Raw genomic sequence first — 18,669 nt, forward strand, 5'->3', positions numbered from 1 at the left:
GCAGAAATCAGTGCAGTTTGCAGATCCCTAAGCTAGCTCCAACCCAGCAGCAGGTGGTAGACTTCTCATCTTTGGACTAGGGGCAGGAGAGTAATTTAGGCTTACCGCTTTAGTGATAGTTAATCATACAGGTCCCAGGCCCAAGCTGTCTCTTCTGCAGAGGCAGGTGCTACAATCTCCAGTCCTATAGGAAGCCCATGAATGAATGCTCCCTTTTTTTCTCCCCCTCAGGAAAGGAGACCAGGAATTCAAAACAAGAATTCAGATATAATCAGATTTAAGACAGGCATATTCTTTGCAATGTACAAACAAATCCAGCCCATTCCATGCCATGGGAAGACAAGACATCCTTCTCAGTGCAGAAGTCCATTACCTGAAAGGAACGGATAAAGCTACCTTCCTTCTGCAAAGCAGGCAAAAAAAATAGTCCCTGCTGCTAGAAGGTGTTGGAACAGGACAGTAAAGATGCCAAGTTTAGCATTACATCACGAAATAAACAACAAAGTTAAGTTTGAATACTCCATTCCATACCTGCAGAGAGGGGAGGGGAAAAAACAAAAAAGAATACCCAACACCCAAACCTCACATACTTCCCCCATTCCCCACCTCCAAAAAACAAAACAAAACAAAACCCACACCACAAAACCACTAGCAAAAAAAACACCCAACATACTATATAAAGAAGCAGAAGGATACCAAATAGCTTCCGTGTGAAATGAGGATCATTCAGAAGTTTGTAGTTCATCAGGAATTATAAGCATTTGCAACACATTTCAACTATTATCACATTTTTTCCTTAAAGCCAGTTACTTTCAGGTATAAATCAGTATTTTCCTGGTCCAGTTTTACAACAAAAAGAGGAAAGAGGAATATAGCGATACAAACAGGAAAATAAACTTTATATGCATAGGTTACAGACATGCTTTGTGTACAATTTTCAGCAACATTTTTTCATTTGCAAACAGATTCTCTATTCATTGTGAAAACTTATGATAACAATAGAGGAAAACATACTGTCACTACTGTACAGCTACGTGGATGAGAAAATGCTGAATGACTAGAGAACAATAAATTCAATTAATTCTGCGCAAATTCCAATAAAAACCCATAAAAGTTCTGTTTTCTTAAGTTTAACCGAAGCTTTATTTCTTAAGCTGTGACTTCACAGTCTTCACCTTCAGTAATTTGCAGAGGGGAGGCATACAAGGAAGGTTACAGCATTTAATGGGGGAATGGGGACAATGCCAAGGCAGAAGAACAGGGAGTGCTGATTTGTTCTCAAATCTCACATGAGGACTGTTGGAAAAGGTCATTGAAAAAAAAAAAAAATCAAGGAAATTAATCCCAGATTCTGCTTCCTAAATTTAAGTAAGCTGGAACCAGAAAGACAAACACAATGGCAAAATGCAAATAAACCAAGCAGAGTAAATCCAGACAGAACTCAAACAGTAACAGAGGCCGCATGAATAAATAAAGTCCCTAGGATTAAACCAGATTTATGCTGCCACTCAGCTTCTTTCACAGACATACAAAGCTGTAATTGACTATGGCATAGTGGCCTCAGCTTCTGTTCCTCTGAAGCCACTGTCCAACCAGGTAGAAAAATAAAGGTCTAATTCACTGGAAATTCTTTCATTTACAAAACTAATGGAATAGGGTTTGTTTTTATGCTTCTGTGTCAACTTCAGATTTATCTTCAACTCCATTCTGCTCATCTTTCATTTCTGCATCTTCAGTGTGGGTGGTTTGAAGAGTAGTAGCTGACTAAACAGAGACAAAAAAAGGCTCCATTATTCAAAATTGCTAAATTTGCAGACAATACCACAAACATCATTTGATGTCTATCACTGGGACACCTAGACTCCTTGCAAAACTGAATTATGATATTAAGACCTTCAGCTAAGAGAACCTGAAAAATTCTTTGCGTTTTTTCCTGTATCAAGTAACCAGAAGCAGTTTAGAGCAGGCTGAGAAGTAATACTAGTATTAGGTAGTTAAGATTCATAATATGATATTTACATGCTTGCTACATAACACTTTCTTAAAAGGTTCTTCTACAAACCAAAATTTATTTAGGAAGCCTCTACAGAGAACTCCTTTCTCCTGCTTATGTTTCAATGTGATTCAATTTCAGTGATTCCCATGCCCTGTCTCCTCTCCCAACTTGTAAGAGGCACAGTTGAACTCAGGTTATGAAGAAATATTTCAGACAGCTAGTTTCATGAAAAGCAACTTCAACTAAACAAGTCACTTGGATGTCCTCTACAAGCTTACCTGGAAGAAAAATCTAATCTGACAAAGTGTCTGCTCTAGAAGTGCTCTTCTCCTTGCTCTTCCAGTCCACTTAAAAAGGTGTGGAAGGCAGAGCCACATAATGATCCCTAAATCAGTTTTTACAATAGGACATACAAAGGACTACTGATGCAATAGCAGCCATCACACTTTACCGGACTGTTTAGATATTGGATGTTTTGGACTGTTTAGATATTGGATGTTTTGGACTGTTTAGATATTGGATGTTTAGATGTTAGGAATTTCAGAACCATACTGCACACTGCATTCTTATAAGTAAGAAGGTATTAGCTAAACTAACCCTCTTCTCTAGAAGTCTTCAGCTTCTCCCATACCTACTGCTGGAGTTTGAGTAAGACATCAATGAAGTTGCAGGAATACGTATTTTCTTGCAAGGAAAATCACCAAGACTGACCTAGGGACTAAGTGGCATTTGTTTACAGTTCCATATTCCATAGATCCATTTTCATACAAAATCACAAATATGAAATAGGCCAGATGGCTTCTATTTAAAATAATAATAATATATATATATATACACACAAACACATGCCAGTTCCTGATACTATCTGACAGTGTATTGAGCAGAATGAACAAAGTTGATTCTTTCCTAAAGTAAATGGGAAAATTGGAAGAAAGCATGCTGTCTCTCTACAGCGTCTTCAGTGATGTGCAATGGGAAGACCGTGAATCTGCTTTTTGTGAAAATGACTCTCCCAGCTGTCCTTCTTAGGGAGTGAGGCATACATTTTTAAAATTATGAAGACAGCCCCTTTCATACTTTTACTGGGTATCAGTTGTTTCAGCGATCTTCTATGTATGGCAGATCTTGCAATACACCACACTTAGGGAAAGATACCAGACTCCTAGCAGCTGTGCTACCTGGAAGGAATCTGCACAGCATAGCCAGACAGCTAGCAATTAAAACCTGCAGTTTCACATTTAAAGATTCCTACAAGTGAGGTGATTCTAGTTTGGTTGCTGTATCTTTATCTTTCTGAGATTTTTAATATAAATGAATAAATAAAGACAATGGATGGGTATATCTAAAAGGACAAAATAGCTTCTTCCCAAGATCCAGCAGGCAAGGGCCATTGCTGACATGAGGCTGCCAGGTATGTAACTACCCTGCTCACGGACAATGACACCTTCCTTGCAGAATCGGTGGGGAATGTCTGCATTTTTGTGTTTGTTTATGCTTCTCCATGAGAAGAACCAAATCCAGAAAAATACTGCTACTCTTTGAAAACAAAAACAACAAAAAAAAATAATCAAGGTTTTTCTCAGCACTACCTGTATGACAGGCATAAAGTTTCAGTAGATTGGCCATGTTGACACCAGAATAGACTGTTCTTCAGAGATGATAGTTCAAGGAAAAAAGGTTGTTTTTTTTTTTTTTTTTTTCTCCAGTTCTTAGATGTTACCATGTTCTCACTTCACCAACTTCAACTGCTTTCTGATCATCACTGCTGTTTCAAAATCAGTTGAACTAACTAAAAACATTTTGTGTCATATCCTTGGTACTGATAGTTGTCTTGTTGAAACAAGAAGGTTTAATCATTCTGAGTGTTGCCTGCTCCATTATTTTTCCCCGGAGGCACCTACTTGAGTGCTTTCCCACTCATATGAGAAGTGGGTGGGAGAAGTAAGCTGAATACCCAAAACTCTATTTGTTGTCTAACATATGACATCACCTCTTGTGGTCTTCTGGAGCAGTGTTACTTACCTTTAAGTCTTTGTCTGCAAGCCTTTGGAACATGTTGGCATACATCTTTTTCTCTTTCTCATGCTGCTCGCGTATTTTTTGCTGACAAGTTACTAGTTGCACTTTGGCAGCTTTGTTACTTGGATAGAGTTGTATCACCTTCTGGAAATCTCCCCGGGCCAACTCAAAGTCATTGACAGCCAAGTGGGCTTCTCCACGTCGGAAGAGGCCTTTTTCATTGCTGCTATCCAATTCAAGTGCCTGCATTTAAAAAAGGAAGAAAAATTTATTTTTTTTAACTAACATGCAGTCAGAACATCACTAACTGCTACAAACTGAACCTTCTGATTTTCAGTCTTGTCGGGACTTACTAGTAATTCTAATGTATTTGATTCCATTTAAGTAGAAAAAGATATAGTAGGCCACCTGACAGAGAACCATCAAGTCTGAGAGTTAGTCCTGGCTCTATCCCAGCTCTTTGTTGGACTTTTGCCAACATTACTATCTTCTTTCATCCACTTTGGTGGACAAAAAGCTCAACATGAGCCGGCAGCATATGCTTGTAGCCCAGAAGGCCAACTGCATCTTGGGCTGCATCAAAAGAGGAGTGGCCAGTGGGTCAAAGGAGTAAATTGTCCCCCTCTACTCAGCCCTGGTGAGGCCCCATTTGGAATACCGTATCCAGGTGCGGAGCACCCAGAACAAGAAGGATGTGGAGCTGTTAGAGCAGGTCAAGAGGAGGGCCACAAAGATGATCAAGGGGCCAGAGCACCTCTCCCGTGAAGAATGGCTGAGAGAGCTGGTGACGTTCATCCTGGAGAAGAGAAGGCTCCAGGGTGACCTTGTAACCTTTCATTACTTAAAGGAAACTGATTAAAAAGATGGAGAGAGACTCTTTGCTCAATCAGAAAATGACAGGACAAAGTAGATTGGTTTTAAACTAAAAGAGGGAAGATTTAGAAGGAAATTCTTCACTCAGAGGGTGGCGAGGCACTGGAATGGGTTGTCCTGAGAGGTTGTGGATGCCTCACATCCACAGATCAGGTGTTCAAGATCTGCTTAGATGAGGTCCTGAGCAACCTGATCTAGTGGTGGCGTCCCTGCCTATGGAAGGGAGGTTGGAACTAGATGATCTTTGAAGTCCCTTCCAACCCAAGTCATTCTATGACCATGTCTTCCTGTTTCTAATTTCTGAATGCTCAAATATTCTTAGTTAAATGTATCAGCAAGTTAGTAAAAGATATTCCAAATACCACTATGAACTTAAGGTGCTGGGTATTTTCATTGTGTGTTTGCTACTACCCACCTGTCAGCTGATGATAAAGTTCAGATGCCACATGGCCTGACATCCCTCAATTATTAAAGCAAGAAATAAATTGTCAGACCACTTGAGCATCTTAAGAATGAATAAATCCTACTACCTTGTTGCAGTTCTCCAAAGCCTGGGAGTACTCCTTCAGTTTGAGATGGCACATAGCTAGATTAAGGTGGGCAGCAAGCCTCAAGCTCTTGGCTTTTGTATCCTCCTCCTCAGAGAGTCCTGATTCATGCTCCAGCCATGACACAATCTTCTTATACTGTAATGCTGCCCGTTTGTATTTCCCCTCCTGTAAACAAGACAATTTAATTTTCCACACAGCTCATCACAGTAACTTTCACCTCCCCTTTGCCTCTTCTGCTTACCTGAAGCAATAGATCTGAAATACTTCAGACTAATCAGAACAACTTCTATCATCAAAAGTATACTACTGTCATAGTATATCACTACTGCATAGAACAGTAAATCATACCACCTACTGGTTTCCCCACTAAAGCTGTGCACGTTGGCCAGCATTGATACTTTACTCTCAACTCCCACCTTGTATTCAATTTCTGATATAAAACAAGATGGGCCTTTTTCAAAACAGTACAATTATCACAACGCCATGAAAATCATCGTAAGGTCTGCATTCTGCTCATCAAATAGTTTGAAACACTGCTTCTCCACACATCTCTACCCAAGTGGAAGTTGTTCATTCACAGCACCATCCCACAGCAGGAGCTTAAATACTGTAACCTTGCCACTACTCAATGTTTGCCCCAGAGTTATCTCTAGGTACAAACAACTCTGATACAGAGAACTACAGAACAGAACAGAGCAGCAAGCATTCAGACATTGCAACTCTGAGGCTTTAAAAAAAAAAAAGACACCTTCTCCCCCCCCTCTAATTCTTCCCTGTAAAATGACACAGAGAACACCAACAAACACCACTCTAAAATGACCGAAGCTGTACATCATCATTACCAGTTCATAACATGGACTAAGAAATTATACTATTATTTGGGGTTTGTAATTTACCTTGAAGTACTGAGTGCCTCTCTCTTTCACCATGCAGCTTTGTTCCAGCTTCTCGTCTGTATTCATTTCCCAAGACTCCTTAGCCTATCCAATTAGGAACAGTTCAAGACAGCAATGTCATTTCTTGGGAAAATGTATGGCTATACTATTCATAACAGTACAGTAAAGATATACTTGGAAAAAGCAGTTTACACTACTACTAGAAACTGAGCTCTAGAGCAGAAGAGACACTGACAGCAACAGACAGGGATCCAGTAAGGACAATTTAACCCAAGAGCTCTCAAAGTCTCATCACCACCTACCACAGCAACTTCCTTAATTCGGGTCAAAAGATCAAGGACACCATTGTCCTCGTTTAAGCTGCACCCACACTTCTTCCCCCTCCCCTCCTCCCAGTCTGTTTGGAACTTCATCTCCTATTCCCACCTTTTCAAAGCTCTTGAGTTTCACTTCATACTGTAGTTCTGCATCTGGAGGGATCTGAAATTTCTCCTTCCCAGCACTTCCAAAACCATAGCTGAAAGATTGGGGGAGGGGGGGAAAGTTGAAAAACTATCCAAACAACCATGATCACAGGAAGCTTGAGGCAAAACAAACAAACAAACAACATGCAAGTCTGCCTACATGGCATTATTGCAAGACAAAGGCTCGAACAATTCCAGATACTTTTCCAAGATTAGCAAGCACAAGATAGGGGAGAGTTGGAAAAAAAATGGGATTCATTTGTCTATTAAATGCTTTTTTCCCCTTTTTTTGAGCTTGCTGTTGCTTATGTGAAGGGAAATCAAGTTCAGCAAGTAAAAAAAAAAAAAAAACACATATTGAAATTATACACATCCTGCTTTATATTCATAGTCCAAGACTGGTTATTTTCTTCAGAACATCTGTATTCTATTCTAACTATTCTCAGAAAAGCAAAAACAGCAATACATAGATTAAGTAAACAGCTGTACACTTAAGATAGCATAAATCTGTTGATTAACAGTAAATGCCTGTAGAAAGGCCGTTCTGCCCTGAAACTCCATTAAGAAACTGCATACTAGCAGGAAAACCCTCAAGATAAGACTGCTTTGCTTTTTTTTTTTTTTGTTCCAGATTCAACTCCAGTTAAAAAAGCTTAAAATAAAAACAAATAAGTTAGACTTGGTGGAAATAATCAGTGCAGACTCCACTTACTTTAAATGTGTTCACACTCTAAGGGGAAAATTCTGCCTTTTTTTTTTTTTTTTTTTTTTAAGAACATTTACTATTACAACATTATGCACTCGTACCTCCAAGTTAGGGCTCTCTGAAACCAAGAACTGTGATGATCAAAGGTTTGGATATAAATTTGCCTTATGAAATCTCGTGCCTCACAAAAATCTTGAGCCTGTTTTTCCAAACTGCTTAAGAATATCATTGAGCTTTTTATAACAGCAAAGGGTTTCAGATACTCAGATACTCTTAACATCTCACTACATATTGCATAGGGCTGCTTGGAGGGCTTATCAGATCTTTTCCTATTCTGAGGCTGTTCTTTAATCCAGGTATCTTTATATGCACTTCTGTCCAGTAAGTAGTTTCATTAAGAGGGGACACAAAAATGTCAGTTAAAGAAAGCAATAGTATCTGTTTTAATACTCACTAGGATCAACACTATAGACACTTAAGTCAATTTCATTTTGAGTGCTACTACTTTATAACCTATTGGCTAAATAACCTTAGCTTTGTACTTTCCATACATCCGATTTTCAGGTCTGATGAAGTTTGTACTACAGAACTGAGAAGATCTGAAGAACATTGCAACAGAACACATCATCCCTGCCAGATGTTAGGAATAAGCCTTCAAGTATCAGAAGATCAGGAACAGCTTACTTGGGTTTGAGATAGAAAATAGATTCCTCAGATTTCTCCATTTTCTGTATTGCTTTCTCCAGACCATGAGGAAGATCATAATTATCACCTTCTCCAATCTCAAACTGCAGCTCCCGCTTGTCAAAAACACGATCTCCATATCGGCCTTCAAACTGGACTGTCGACAAAAAACAGAACAACCCAGAGACAAATCAGAAGTTAACTGTGCATGGTAAGGGGTATGTAGCACATGTAATACAGGTTATGCCAAAGCCTCTTCCTAACCAGTCTTTTTTAACCGTTACAGATGTATAGTTAGCTATTGGTAGCAAATACAACTTCTGTTGCTAAAGTTAATAAACCCTCCCCCCTCATCATTCATCCAGGTTGTGTTGGATTTTTTTTCTACTCCAACAACAAATGCAAGAACTAATCTCCCCTCTTGTTCCTCTGCAAATAGAATTACTTTATTAGAATCATTTAACTTTTGTTATCAAATCAGCACTTTATCAGATTCAGTGTCTCTGAAGAACACAGTTGCTCCTTGAAAATGTAAACCTCTCTAGAAATAAAAGAATGAAAGCTTACCCTAAGTTATGTCACTTGGTAAAGGAGAGATAAGCTAGGTATTCCTCTCTCTAAGGACAAAGAAGTTGTAGGTAAGGAAAAAAAGTTCTGCCTTCTCACACATAAAGCTACGTACTATTTGTATAATATACTTACTCTCTACAATAGCACCCTCATTGGGCTTGGAGTAGCCTTCTCCTTTCTTACGGATTCTTCGGATGATGCCACCGTCTTCATCATCAGTGAGGTCCTCCCCCTTAAACTCAAACAGCTCTATCTGTGCAGGGAAGAGAAGTCTTGCATTTATTCTCGTCACGTCAACTCAGTAACCCATGGAATTTGTACTCCAGAGTTCTTTGAAACTATAGCTGTTCAGACAGCCCCTGTCTTAGTTAACATCCTGTAAGATATTAGATAGCCAAGACTATAAAGATGCTGTATTTAGTAGATAGTGAATGGAAACCTACAGATGAGTTACAGACGATAATTCAGGCCTTTATGGCTTTTTTTTTTCCTCCAAAAACTTTGATCTCCCAACAGTACAAATTAGATCCTTTAATTCAAATAACTGTGAGAATGGCTTTTAAGTTATACTTACATGAACCACAATACTTAGGGACTACTGAAAAAAAAAAATAAATTCTTGGCTTCTTTAAGAGTTGTCCAAAGGACAGTAGTTTTGAGACTTCTGTATCATTCTTTCCTGCATGACTGAACATAGCTACTGTTCTCGTTTTATTTCTCTTGCATTCTCCCCTCTAGACTTGCCTTATCATTATGTATTATGAGTTCACAATTGATTTGCTTGGATTGTCACACTCAAGGAGTTGCAGTCAACAGCTCATTATCAAAGTAGAGAACAGTAACAAGCTCTGTTCCTCAGGGGTTGGTTTGGGACTAGCATTATTTACTATCTTTGTGAGCAATATGGACAGTGGGATGGAGTGCACCCTCAGCAAGCTTGCTGAGGACACCAAGTTGCAGTCCACACACTGGAGTGAAGGGATGCCATCCGGAGAGGGACCTGGACAGACTTAAGATGCAGGCCTGCGTGAACCTCATGAAGTTCAACAAGGCCAAGTGCAAGGTCCTGCATTTGGGCTGGGACAACCCCAGCACAAATACAGGCTGGGCAGACAATGGATTGAAAACAGGTCTGAGAAGGACCTGGGGGTGTTGCTTGACGAGAAGCAATGTGCTGTTGTATCCCAGAAAGCCAACCATATCCAGGGCTGCATCAAAAAGAAGCATGGCCAGCAGGTCAAGGGATGTGATTCTCCCACTTGATCCTGCTCTTGTGAGACCCCACCTGGAGTACTGTCTTCAGCTCTGGGGCCCCCAGCACAAGAAGGACATGGAGGTATCAGAGCATGTCCAGAGGAGGGCCACAAAGATGATCAGAGTGCTGGAGCACTATGAGGACAGGCTGAGGGAGTTGGGGTTGTTCATCCTGGAGAAGAGAAGGCCCCAGGGACACCTTATAGCAGCCTTCCACCAATATCTAAAGAGGGCCTATAAGATACCAGGAGAGGGACTTTATCAGGGACTGCTCTGATAGTACAAGGGATAATGGCTTTAAACTAAAAAAGGGGAGATTTAGATTAGATATAAGGAAGAAATTCTTTACTGTAAGGATGGTGAGGCACTGTAACAGGTTGCCCAGAAAGGTTGTAAATGGATGTGTTCAAAGTGTTCAAAGCCAGGTTGGATGGGGCTTTGAGCAACTTGATCTAGTGGGAGGTGTCCCTGCCCATGGCAGTGTGGTTGTAATTAGATGATCTGTAAGGTCCCTTCCAAACCAAACCATTCTATGATCATTCAGGAAAAAAAAAAAACCTCTAAGAAAAAGACAAAGAAGAAGCCAGGATGACCAAACTCTTTAGTCACTGAGAAAGAAATGTAAACAAGGTATTTTACAAATGCAACAGAAACATGACCTTTTATCTAGAATTGCTGCTGCAACAAATTGTTTAGAATTTTTAAAAGCTGGTTTTAATGCAATTGACTAACCAGCCTGAAACTTCTTCAAATGGTCTTTCAAGTCTCTAATGAAAATCAGTTTGAAGTGGGAGTACCAAGACAAGACAGAAAAAACACATCTAGTCACAAAAGAAACTTTGTCTAACAGCTACAAAATTAAGAAGATGTTTTGTTATCCCATCTTTGAGTAAAATAGTAGTAAAAACGACACAAAGAGCAAGCCAGTATACTCAGCATTGTTTATACTAAGTATCTTGTTTGAACAACAACAAAAAAAGGAAATTCAAAGCTATTGCTGTTGAGATTCATGACACTGAACTAAAGATACGCAGAATGTAAAAGAAATTGAATATTCATCTGCACAAGGAGCATATCCAGCTACCATTTTGATAGATATCTAATACAATTCTGGTCTTTCTATTCAGTCTGTCTGAAGCAAGCTAGATCACTTCAGAACATGCCACTGATGACATTACAATTTTTCCCATTTCTTTTTTCACCACCAAGGCCTGCGCCAATGTTCTACAGAAGAATTATGAATTAAAAAGAAAAAAAGGACATCCATTATTTCAGGACATAACCAAGAGACAGTCTCCAAATACTGATGTAGTGATGAGACAGCTACTAAATCTTTCAACATCAGTTTTAGAGGCAACCATGTACAAAAAAAAAAAGTGCTTTCTTTGTAGGACGATTTGTACACAATTTTGGTGCAATGATGGCACTTGCAAAGGAACCATGCTGGCAATGCTTTATTTATTAAATATATTTTTAAACAATGTAAGAGGAAGACTAAAGAATGAGTGACCTTCACAGATTTTAAGTGCCTAACCCTCCTATTTAAAAAGATACTACATCACACAATTTCTACAGTGAAATATGACTTTCATTTGTTCTTTGAGTGTACAGTTTTAGTGTCTATATCTCACTTACCTCAAAGATCAGCGTAGCGTTGGGAGGTATCTTTGGTGGGCTCCCAGCTGAGCCATAGGCATATTCTGGTTTACAAGTAATCCTACAAATTTCGCCAACCTTCATAGTTGCCACAGCAATGTCCCATGCTTTGATCACCTCACCTGTAGAAGTCAAATTTCAGTCGTGATTGCTAGGCACACATGAAAGACATCATCAACTCTGAAATCGAGCATCATCACTTTTAGTATACAAAAATTAAGACAGAGCAGAACTAGTAAAAGACTTGTGCCCATTCTGCTTTATGTATGTCAGTTTTAACTGCAATCAAGTTACAAAGTTACTTGGGCACTCAAATTTGTGTACATTTCTTCCTTCTAGATACAGTGATTCTTTTCCTCCCCTTGCTTCCTCGCCCACAGAGAATACAAGTTATCTAGACACAGACTATTCCTGAAGAGCCTGGCACAATCTCAAGTGTGGAGAAAATAACAATAAACTCTTTGGAGCAGAAGGTCTTAGGGCGAGAGATTGGTTGCTTGTATTTTGAAAACAACACAAAACAACAGCCTTTTCTCTCTGTACTTTATCAGTTGGCAAAGACCAGAAAAAGTGGTAACTAAAAGTTACATGCACTTGTAACAGAAGGGGGGTGGAGGCATAGTATCCCTTCTAATGAGAAAAGGGAACAGAAGCTGTAATCTCAAGTAACAAAATCCTCTCGTTCAAGCTCTCCTACTCCTGACTCCTTTAAACTCAATCAGACCCGATTATTTGAGTAAACTTGGTATCATCCCAGATTTCAGGACACTGCAGAATTTATCTCCAAAATAAAAGAGCAGCAGGTAGATAACTGCTAGTGAAAAAACACAGATTGAGTAGTAAGATTTGCTGAACAAGGATGTCTGGATTTTTACGTTCAAAAAATGAAGGCTTTTGACTATGACAGGATTTACTTCAACATTCAGATTTGGGTTAAATTGGGAATTTAGGGAAAAAGAAGGAGTACATTTCATCATTCTTCAGCTGCAGCTGACAGTTGCCCCTGTGCACTCTGCCCCAGTATCTGTGCACCCTGCCCCAGTATCTGGTCACGATTAAGTACTCTTGAATTTGAGTTGTTTGCAAAAGTAGTTTGCAAAAGAAAAAGAAAAAAATTCAACAAGTTGCACACTCTGGTTATTTAACCACCCCTTATCACTCTGCTTCAGGGTGAATTCCCATCAGGTGAGCGTTTCCCCTAAAGGGCTTTGTCTGAGGCTCCATGAATTCTTCAGCAGGCAGGTATACAGAATGCACATTCATAAAGATTTCAAAGCAGTTCTGATTGTGCTGTTGTAAGTAAATAAACTTTAAGCTCTGGAAACACATTTAAATAGTAACTTTAATATGGGAATGAACCACACACGCAAGGGAACTCCATCTCAATACTACCAAGGTTAAAACCAAACATAAAATATTACCTTTCCCCAAATCGAATGAAAATTTGTCTCTCCTGTCCAGACTGGAGTCAAATTTTGTGCCATCGAGGAGCCATCCTGTATAATGGACAGTCACTTTATCACCTATCATCGGCGACTCTGTCCCACTGCCTTCCCTCTTGACAACCTGAAAAAAAAACAGTAAACAACACTAAGATTATGAATACTACACCTGCCTATTGGACATTAATTCTGTTTACTCAAGGTATGTGCATTACTATCTTCAGCCAATAAGGGATTTGCAGGTTTGTTTCAGTTATCAGGAAAGGAACTGACTGACTAGATTGTCTACAGACTAATAGTGTTTTAAATGCAGGAACCTCAAGATGGCTGTGCTGTGATACAAGAATTTTAACTGGCAACAGTTGGCACCAGCTTACAAATCTCTCCACCTATAGCTGCCAATGTCATTTAACTTCCTTGACAATATCACGTATGATCTTTAAACTTAATCAGAAAAACCACCGAGCGGGTTTTTTTTTTTTGTCTGTTTTATTCTAGTATTTTCTTTGCCACTACTGTATCATTACCAAGAAGTTCAGTGCTCTAGGCAAAACACAAGCAAGAAAACATCCTGATTCCTCTCATACGAGGTCTATTCCAATAGGTAATCTGAAATTACTCCAGTTAAACCTGACAGTTATGCAAAGCTCACCGGGGAAGGAGGGGAATACTACCTGCTCAGTTTCCTAGGGAGGGAACACTGTGAACAGAGAGAGATGCCTTGACCTCACTCTGCACACCCTGCCCTTATCCTCCACCACCTCTGTGGTGCAGCAGTTACGAGCATCAGAGATAAAATGAGATCTACTGATGTTCTTTCCTCCCAAAGAAAGCAAAAATTTAAGCGATCTCTTTAATGGAGAATTGAAAAAAGGTATATGAAAATAACATGAATCTAGTAACCAACCTGAACTACATCATGCACAGACTTGTCTAGCAGCTTTAAAGCAATGAATCTGAAATCACTTTGGAAGAGTAACTGCGTTTACTGGAAAATTTACTAAGCATTTCCAAATGTCAGATTCTCAAAAGTGTCATATCAGGTTATACAACATCAAACACCGATTATCTCATTTTCAGTATTTATACAACATTGATATTTTCCATTTAATCAATTTTCAGGAAACTCAAAATTGATTTCTCGTAACTACGGCAGCCCTATTTTCAATAGCATTTACATTTCCCTTGCAGATGTAGGAACCTGATTTTTCTGTTTGTATCGTCATTGCAAATATATTTTTTCTGTGCTTAAATGCTGACGCTATAAATAGTGCAAATGCATGCAGTAACACCAGGTGAAAACCTCTGGATACTGTTCTGATATGAAGCTAATGAACAAATGTAAAAAAACCTCTCCTGGAATCAGTGCAATGATACCAGTACAAAATCGGTGTAGATTAGGTTCAGATTTAGACTTCTTGGTTTTAATAGGTGCATCCTGCAATCACTACAAAAATGAAGTCTGTGGAAGCTAAATTCATGGCTTCTACAGTCTTTTGCCTTAGAAGTTCATAGTCCCACTCCTGTTTTTTTTTAGTATCACCTGCTTCTCCATCAAAAGGTGGGTACTGCAGATGGATACTTGCATCTGTATTTGCATCTATAGTGGATGGATACTTGCTGCCTTGTACTGCGTTCAAGCAGCCAAGATGCAAGACCTCCAGGCAGCTCCCTGGGAGCCGTGTGTGTGATATGAGAGCTCCATCGTTATACCGTGACACAGGCGAAATCCTGGAGCTCCAAGCAGAGTGTATCGGTGAGAAACATGTGAAAGGGGATAAAACCAACCATTTTTCAGTGAGGTCCCCAGCATCCTTCCTGAAAGCGTCACCATGACACAGGACCTACACCAAAAGGCTCGGGAGGCTGAAAAGAGAATTTTGTCTTCGCTGTCCTGCTCCTTTTCATCTCCCCTAACGCTACGGCTCCGATCTCGCCGCGATTAAAGACGACTTCTAGCCCTTACTGCGGGAAGTTTTTACGAGAGACCGGAGAAGTTTCTAGAGATACGGAGATTGGAAATGTTGGATGCAGGAGGAGGCCGCTCAAGCAACTCCCCCTGACGGTGTCAATCCCGCCACCCGCATCAAGCACCCGGCGTACCAAGGGGAGAAGGGGGGGGGGGGGAGGGCACGACCACCGGCAGCTCGCCCAGCCCGGGGAGCCTCCCCGAGGGGCTCCTGCCGCCGAGCCCGGCTCCTGCGGGCCCCCAAGGCGCCATCTCGGGCTGCCGGAGCCGCTCGCAGCAAGATGGAGCGCCCCGGCCGCCAGCGCCCTGCTGCCGCCGCACGCACATGGCGGCGCTGCCCGGGCTCCATCTTCAGCCCCCGGCCAGCAACACGTGCTGGGGGCGGGACGGGCACGGCCACGGGCCCCCGCAGTAGCGGGCACGGCTCGGCTCGGCTCGGCTGCCCTGAGCCCCGGGGGGACCCGCAGCGGGACCCCCCCCCCCGACCCCCGAGGGGACCGCGCCGCAGCCGGCGGGTACCTTGAGGACGCCCTCATCCCGCTTGAGCGTGATGTCCACCCCCTCCAGGGGGGCCCCGTCCGCTTTCATCTCCTCCGCCGTCATCCCGCTCGCTGCTGCTGCTGCTGCTGCCACCGCTGCGCTGCACCGGGACAGGGACCGGGTCTGGCTCCGCGCTGCGCCGCGGGCTCCGCTCGCCGCGCCTCTCCTGCCTTCGCCGCAGCGCCGGCCCCGGGTCAGCGGGAGGAGGAGGAGGAGGAGGAGGAGGAGGAGGAAGGGGAGGGGGAGAGGGAGGGACCGAGAAGTTTCTAGAGGCTGCCGCAGCGCGCTCGCCGCGCCGGGGCGCCAGGGGCCGGGGTGAAAGTGCGCGGAGGGGAGAGGGGCTGCGGGGCTCGGGGATGGCGGCGGCGGCGGGCAGCGTCCGGCCCCGGGCTCTCGGCCCTGCTAGCAGCCGCCTGCGCGGGGATCGAGGCGGGCTGGGGCCGTGCCCGGCCCCGCTGGGCAGCGACACGCGTCTGCCTCCCCCCTCGGCGGCGCCTCCCCGCGGCACCTTCCCGGCCCTTCCTGAACTTTCCTTCCCTGCTCGCCCACGGGCGCCGGGCGAGCAGCGCAGCGCAGCGGCCCCTGCCGGCCCCCGGGCAGTCCCCCAGGGGGATACAAAGCCCCAAATCCGCAGATTTCCCCTCAAAAGGCGGCGCCCTCCGGCCCCGGGCAGGAACGCGTTGTAGCGCAGCTTAAAACCTAGGGGGACCAAGGATGAGGAAGGGTGAGAGGGAAAGATAACAGTTTCTGGATGCAGTTGGTCTAGAAGCTTCTAGATGCTGATCACAGTTCCCCATGGATGAGTTTGCAGGTTAAATCTGCAGCAGGTACCGAGCTGGTTCTGTGTGTGCCATAAACCAGACTGAGATCTGCTGGGGTGCACGGAGAAAAGCATCTGAGCTGCTTCTGGTCCAACGGGTCTTAATGGAGGCAGCAAATACGTGGAGGAACTTTCACAACCATCCTCTGGCTGTTATATATGGAGTGGTAATTCGTGTAGAGAAAATGGTTGATATTAATAAAGAAGGGGGAGATTTGGGAGTGCGGCCATGGGGGTTGGAAAGCCCCGTGGATGAGATAACATTAGACTCTTAACGATGAGGCCATCAGGAATGTAAAAGAGTTTAGAGGGAACAAAGAAGGGTGATTCAGGAGACTCCATGCAGTATTTGGTTTCTTGTTCTCCAGCCATTAAGCATGGAAGTTTCTGGGTGTTTGCTGTTGCTGTTATATGCAAAGTTGTTTGACCAATGAAAAGTTGGTTTGAAAAGAACTGCTGTGGAGAGAGGGGTATAAGAGGGGAGCCTGCCCTCAAGAAAAAAAAAAAGCAGCGTGATGTGATGAAGTTGTCATCAATAAAGAAGCAGAAAGAAGGAATGAAAAGGAGCAGGCTAGCAGAATGGAGACCAGGACAGGAACGGACACTTTGATTGCCTCATGAAGATAGGTTCGGCCAGACTCAGCAAACTGCTCAGAGAAGCTTGTACAGAAAGGCGCTGGAAATGGGCGACTTTAAGGCCTCAGCCATGTCGGACCACAGTCAGACATGTGTGGTTTGCCAGATAGTGAGGGAGCTGCGGGCTTCCTTTACTGATCTGACTGCTACGCCATGGGCCCCTCTGCTGCTACAGCCATCAAAGGCTTTTGCTGTTATACCTTTTATACCTTTTATAAGTATAAATATTACAAAATTCAGATTGAGTTGAGACTTCATTTATAACATGGCTAATGTGTCTTCACAGTGCTAAGTGTTCTTGTTGGGCAATGCAGTTTCTGTTTGGTACCAGTATTGCTTGAGCAATATGTTGAATTCTTCATGTTCCAGTTAAAAACTGGTGTGTAGAAATGGTGCCAAACTAACCACAGTTGCCAAATATGTTAGAACCGAGTCTAAGAAAGTGCTAAATAGTAAAAAGGGAGGGGGGTCTATTATAAATGAAGTCTCAACTCAATCTGAATTTAGTAATATTTATAGAAGAAATATCTATAAAAGGTATAAAAGGCAAGTAAACAGTGGTGGGTGTGCGGGGAGTCTACGCTCCACCAACACGCACACACGAACATCAAACATTCTAAATATACAGAACATTGTTTTACATACTAAACCTGAGTATGCCTATGCATACGTACAATCAGAAAAGGTAACAAACAATCCTTTAAGTTCCATGACTTAACAGTCTCCATTTTCTATTCCTTTTCTTGATTACAAACAAGTCTCCATTTTCCATTTCTTTTGAACAATATGTCTCACTTTAAGTTATCAAGCAACTCGGTCTTTGGGCCTTTTGTATCCCGTTCTTCCCAGATCGAAGAAAAGCATATTCAGGCAATTCCTAAATATCGCAAGTCAGGCAGGCGGGGCAGGAGGCCTGCGTGGCTGACCAGAAACATTCTAATGGAGATCAGGCGGAAACAGAGAGTGTTTCGCTACTGGAAGGAGGGCCAGGTATCATGGAAAGAATACAGGGATGCTGTTCGTGTTTGTAGGGAGAAAATTCGTGTGGCTAAAGCACACCTAGAGTTGAAGCTGGCTGTGTCTGTGAGAGAAAATAAAAAGGGTTTTTTTAGATATGTGAATGGAAAAAGGAGAACTAAAGAATACATAGGGCCGCTCCTTGATAGGGAAGGTCTCCTCACAGACAATGACATAGGCAAAGCAGAGACGCTTAATGCCTTCTTTGCCTCTGTCTTCAATGCCGATGATGGGCTTCGGGACCCAGGGTGCCCTGAGCTGGAGGACCGGGACGGTGGGGATGACAAACTCCCAACCGACCCTGAACGTGTGCGGGATTTGCTACTCCACCTGGATCCCTACAAGTCCATGGGTCCGGATGGGATTCATCCCCGGGTGCTGAAAGAGCTGGCGGACGTCATCGCGGAACCTCTCTCAATTATTTTTCAACGATCCTGGGAGTCTGGAGAGGTCCCGGTAGAATGGAAACTGGCAAATGTTGTGCTGATTTTCAAGAAGGGTCAGAAAGAAGACCCTAGCAATTACAGGCCTGTCAGTCTCACGTCAGTGCCTGGTAAAATCATGGAGAAGATGGTT

The 18,669-nt window shown here is 42.6% G+C and overlaps 1 protein-coding gene across 1 annotated transcript; it reads right to left on the reverse strand.

Annotated features, from left to right (window-relative positions):
* Positions 1-872: 872 nt before the first annotated feature.
* Positions 873-15,987, reverse strand: FKBP4 (FKBP prolyl isomerase 4). The gene is made up of 10 exons (XM_068700694.1): positions 15,600-15,987; positions 13,091-13,235; positions 11,649-11,791; positions 8,892-9,012; positions 8,190-8,346; positions 6,762-6,852; positions 6,336-6,419; positions 5,419-5,604; positions 4,019-4,258; positions 873-1,764 (listed from the first exon to the last, which is right to left on the reverse strand). Exons 1-10 carry the CDS (start codon positions 15,681-15,683, stop codon positions 1,666-1,668), a joined length of 1,350 nt encoding a protein of 449 aa, XP_068556795.1. The 5' UTR covers positions 15,684-15,987; the 3' UTR covers positions 873-1,665.
* Between the last annotated feature and the right edge of the window lie 2,682 nt (positions 15,988-18,669).

The sequence above is a fragment of the Anas acuta genome, chromosome 1 (assembly GCF_963932015.1).
Source record: "Anas acuta chromosome 1, bAnaAcu1.1, whole genome shotgun sequence".
Lineage (NCBI taxonomy): Eukaryota > Metazoa > Chordata > Aves > Anseriformes > Anatidae > Anas > Anas acuta.

Coding starts and splice junctions, on each gene's coding strand:
- FKBP4 (XM_068700694.1), bottom strand. CDS start 15,683: ATGACGGCGGAGGAGATGAAAGCGGACGGGGCCCCCCTGGAGGGGGTG. Junction 8,347..8,891: donor TGAGGGTGCTATTGTAGAGA/GTAAGTATATTA, acceptor TTTTGTCGACAG/TCCAGTTTGAAGGCCGATAT. Junction 6,853..8,189: donor ATTTTCTATCTCAAACCCAA/GTAAGCTGTTCC, acceptor CCAATCTTTCAG/CTATGGTTTTGGAAGTGCTG.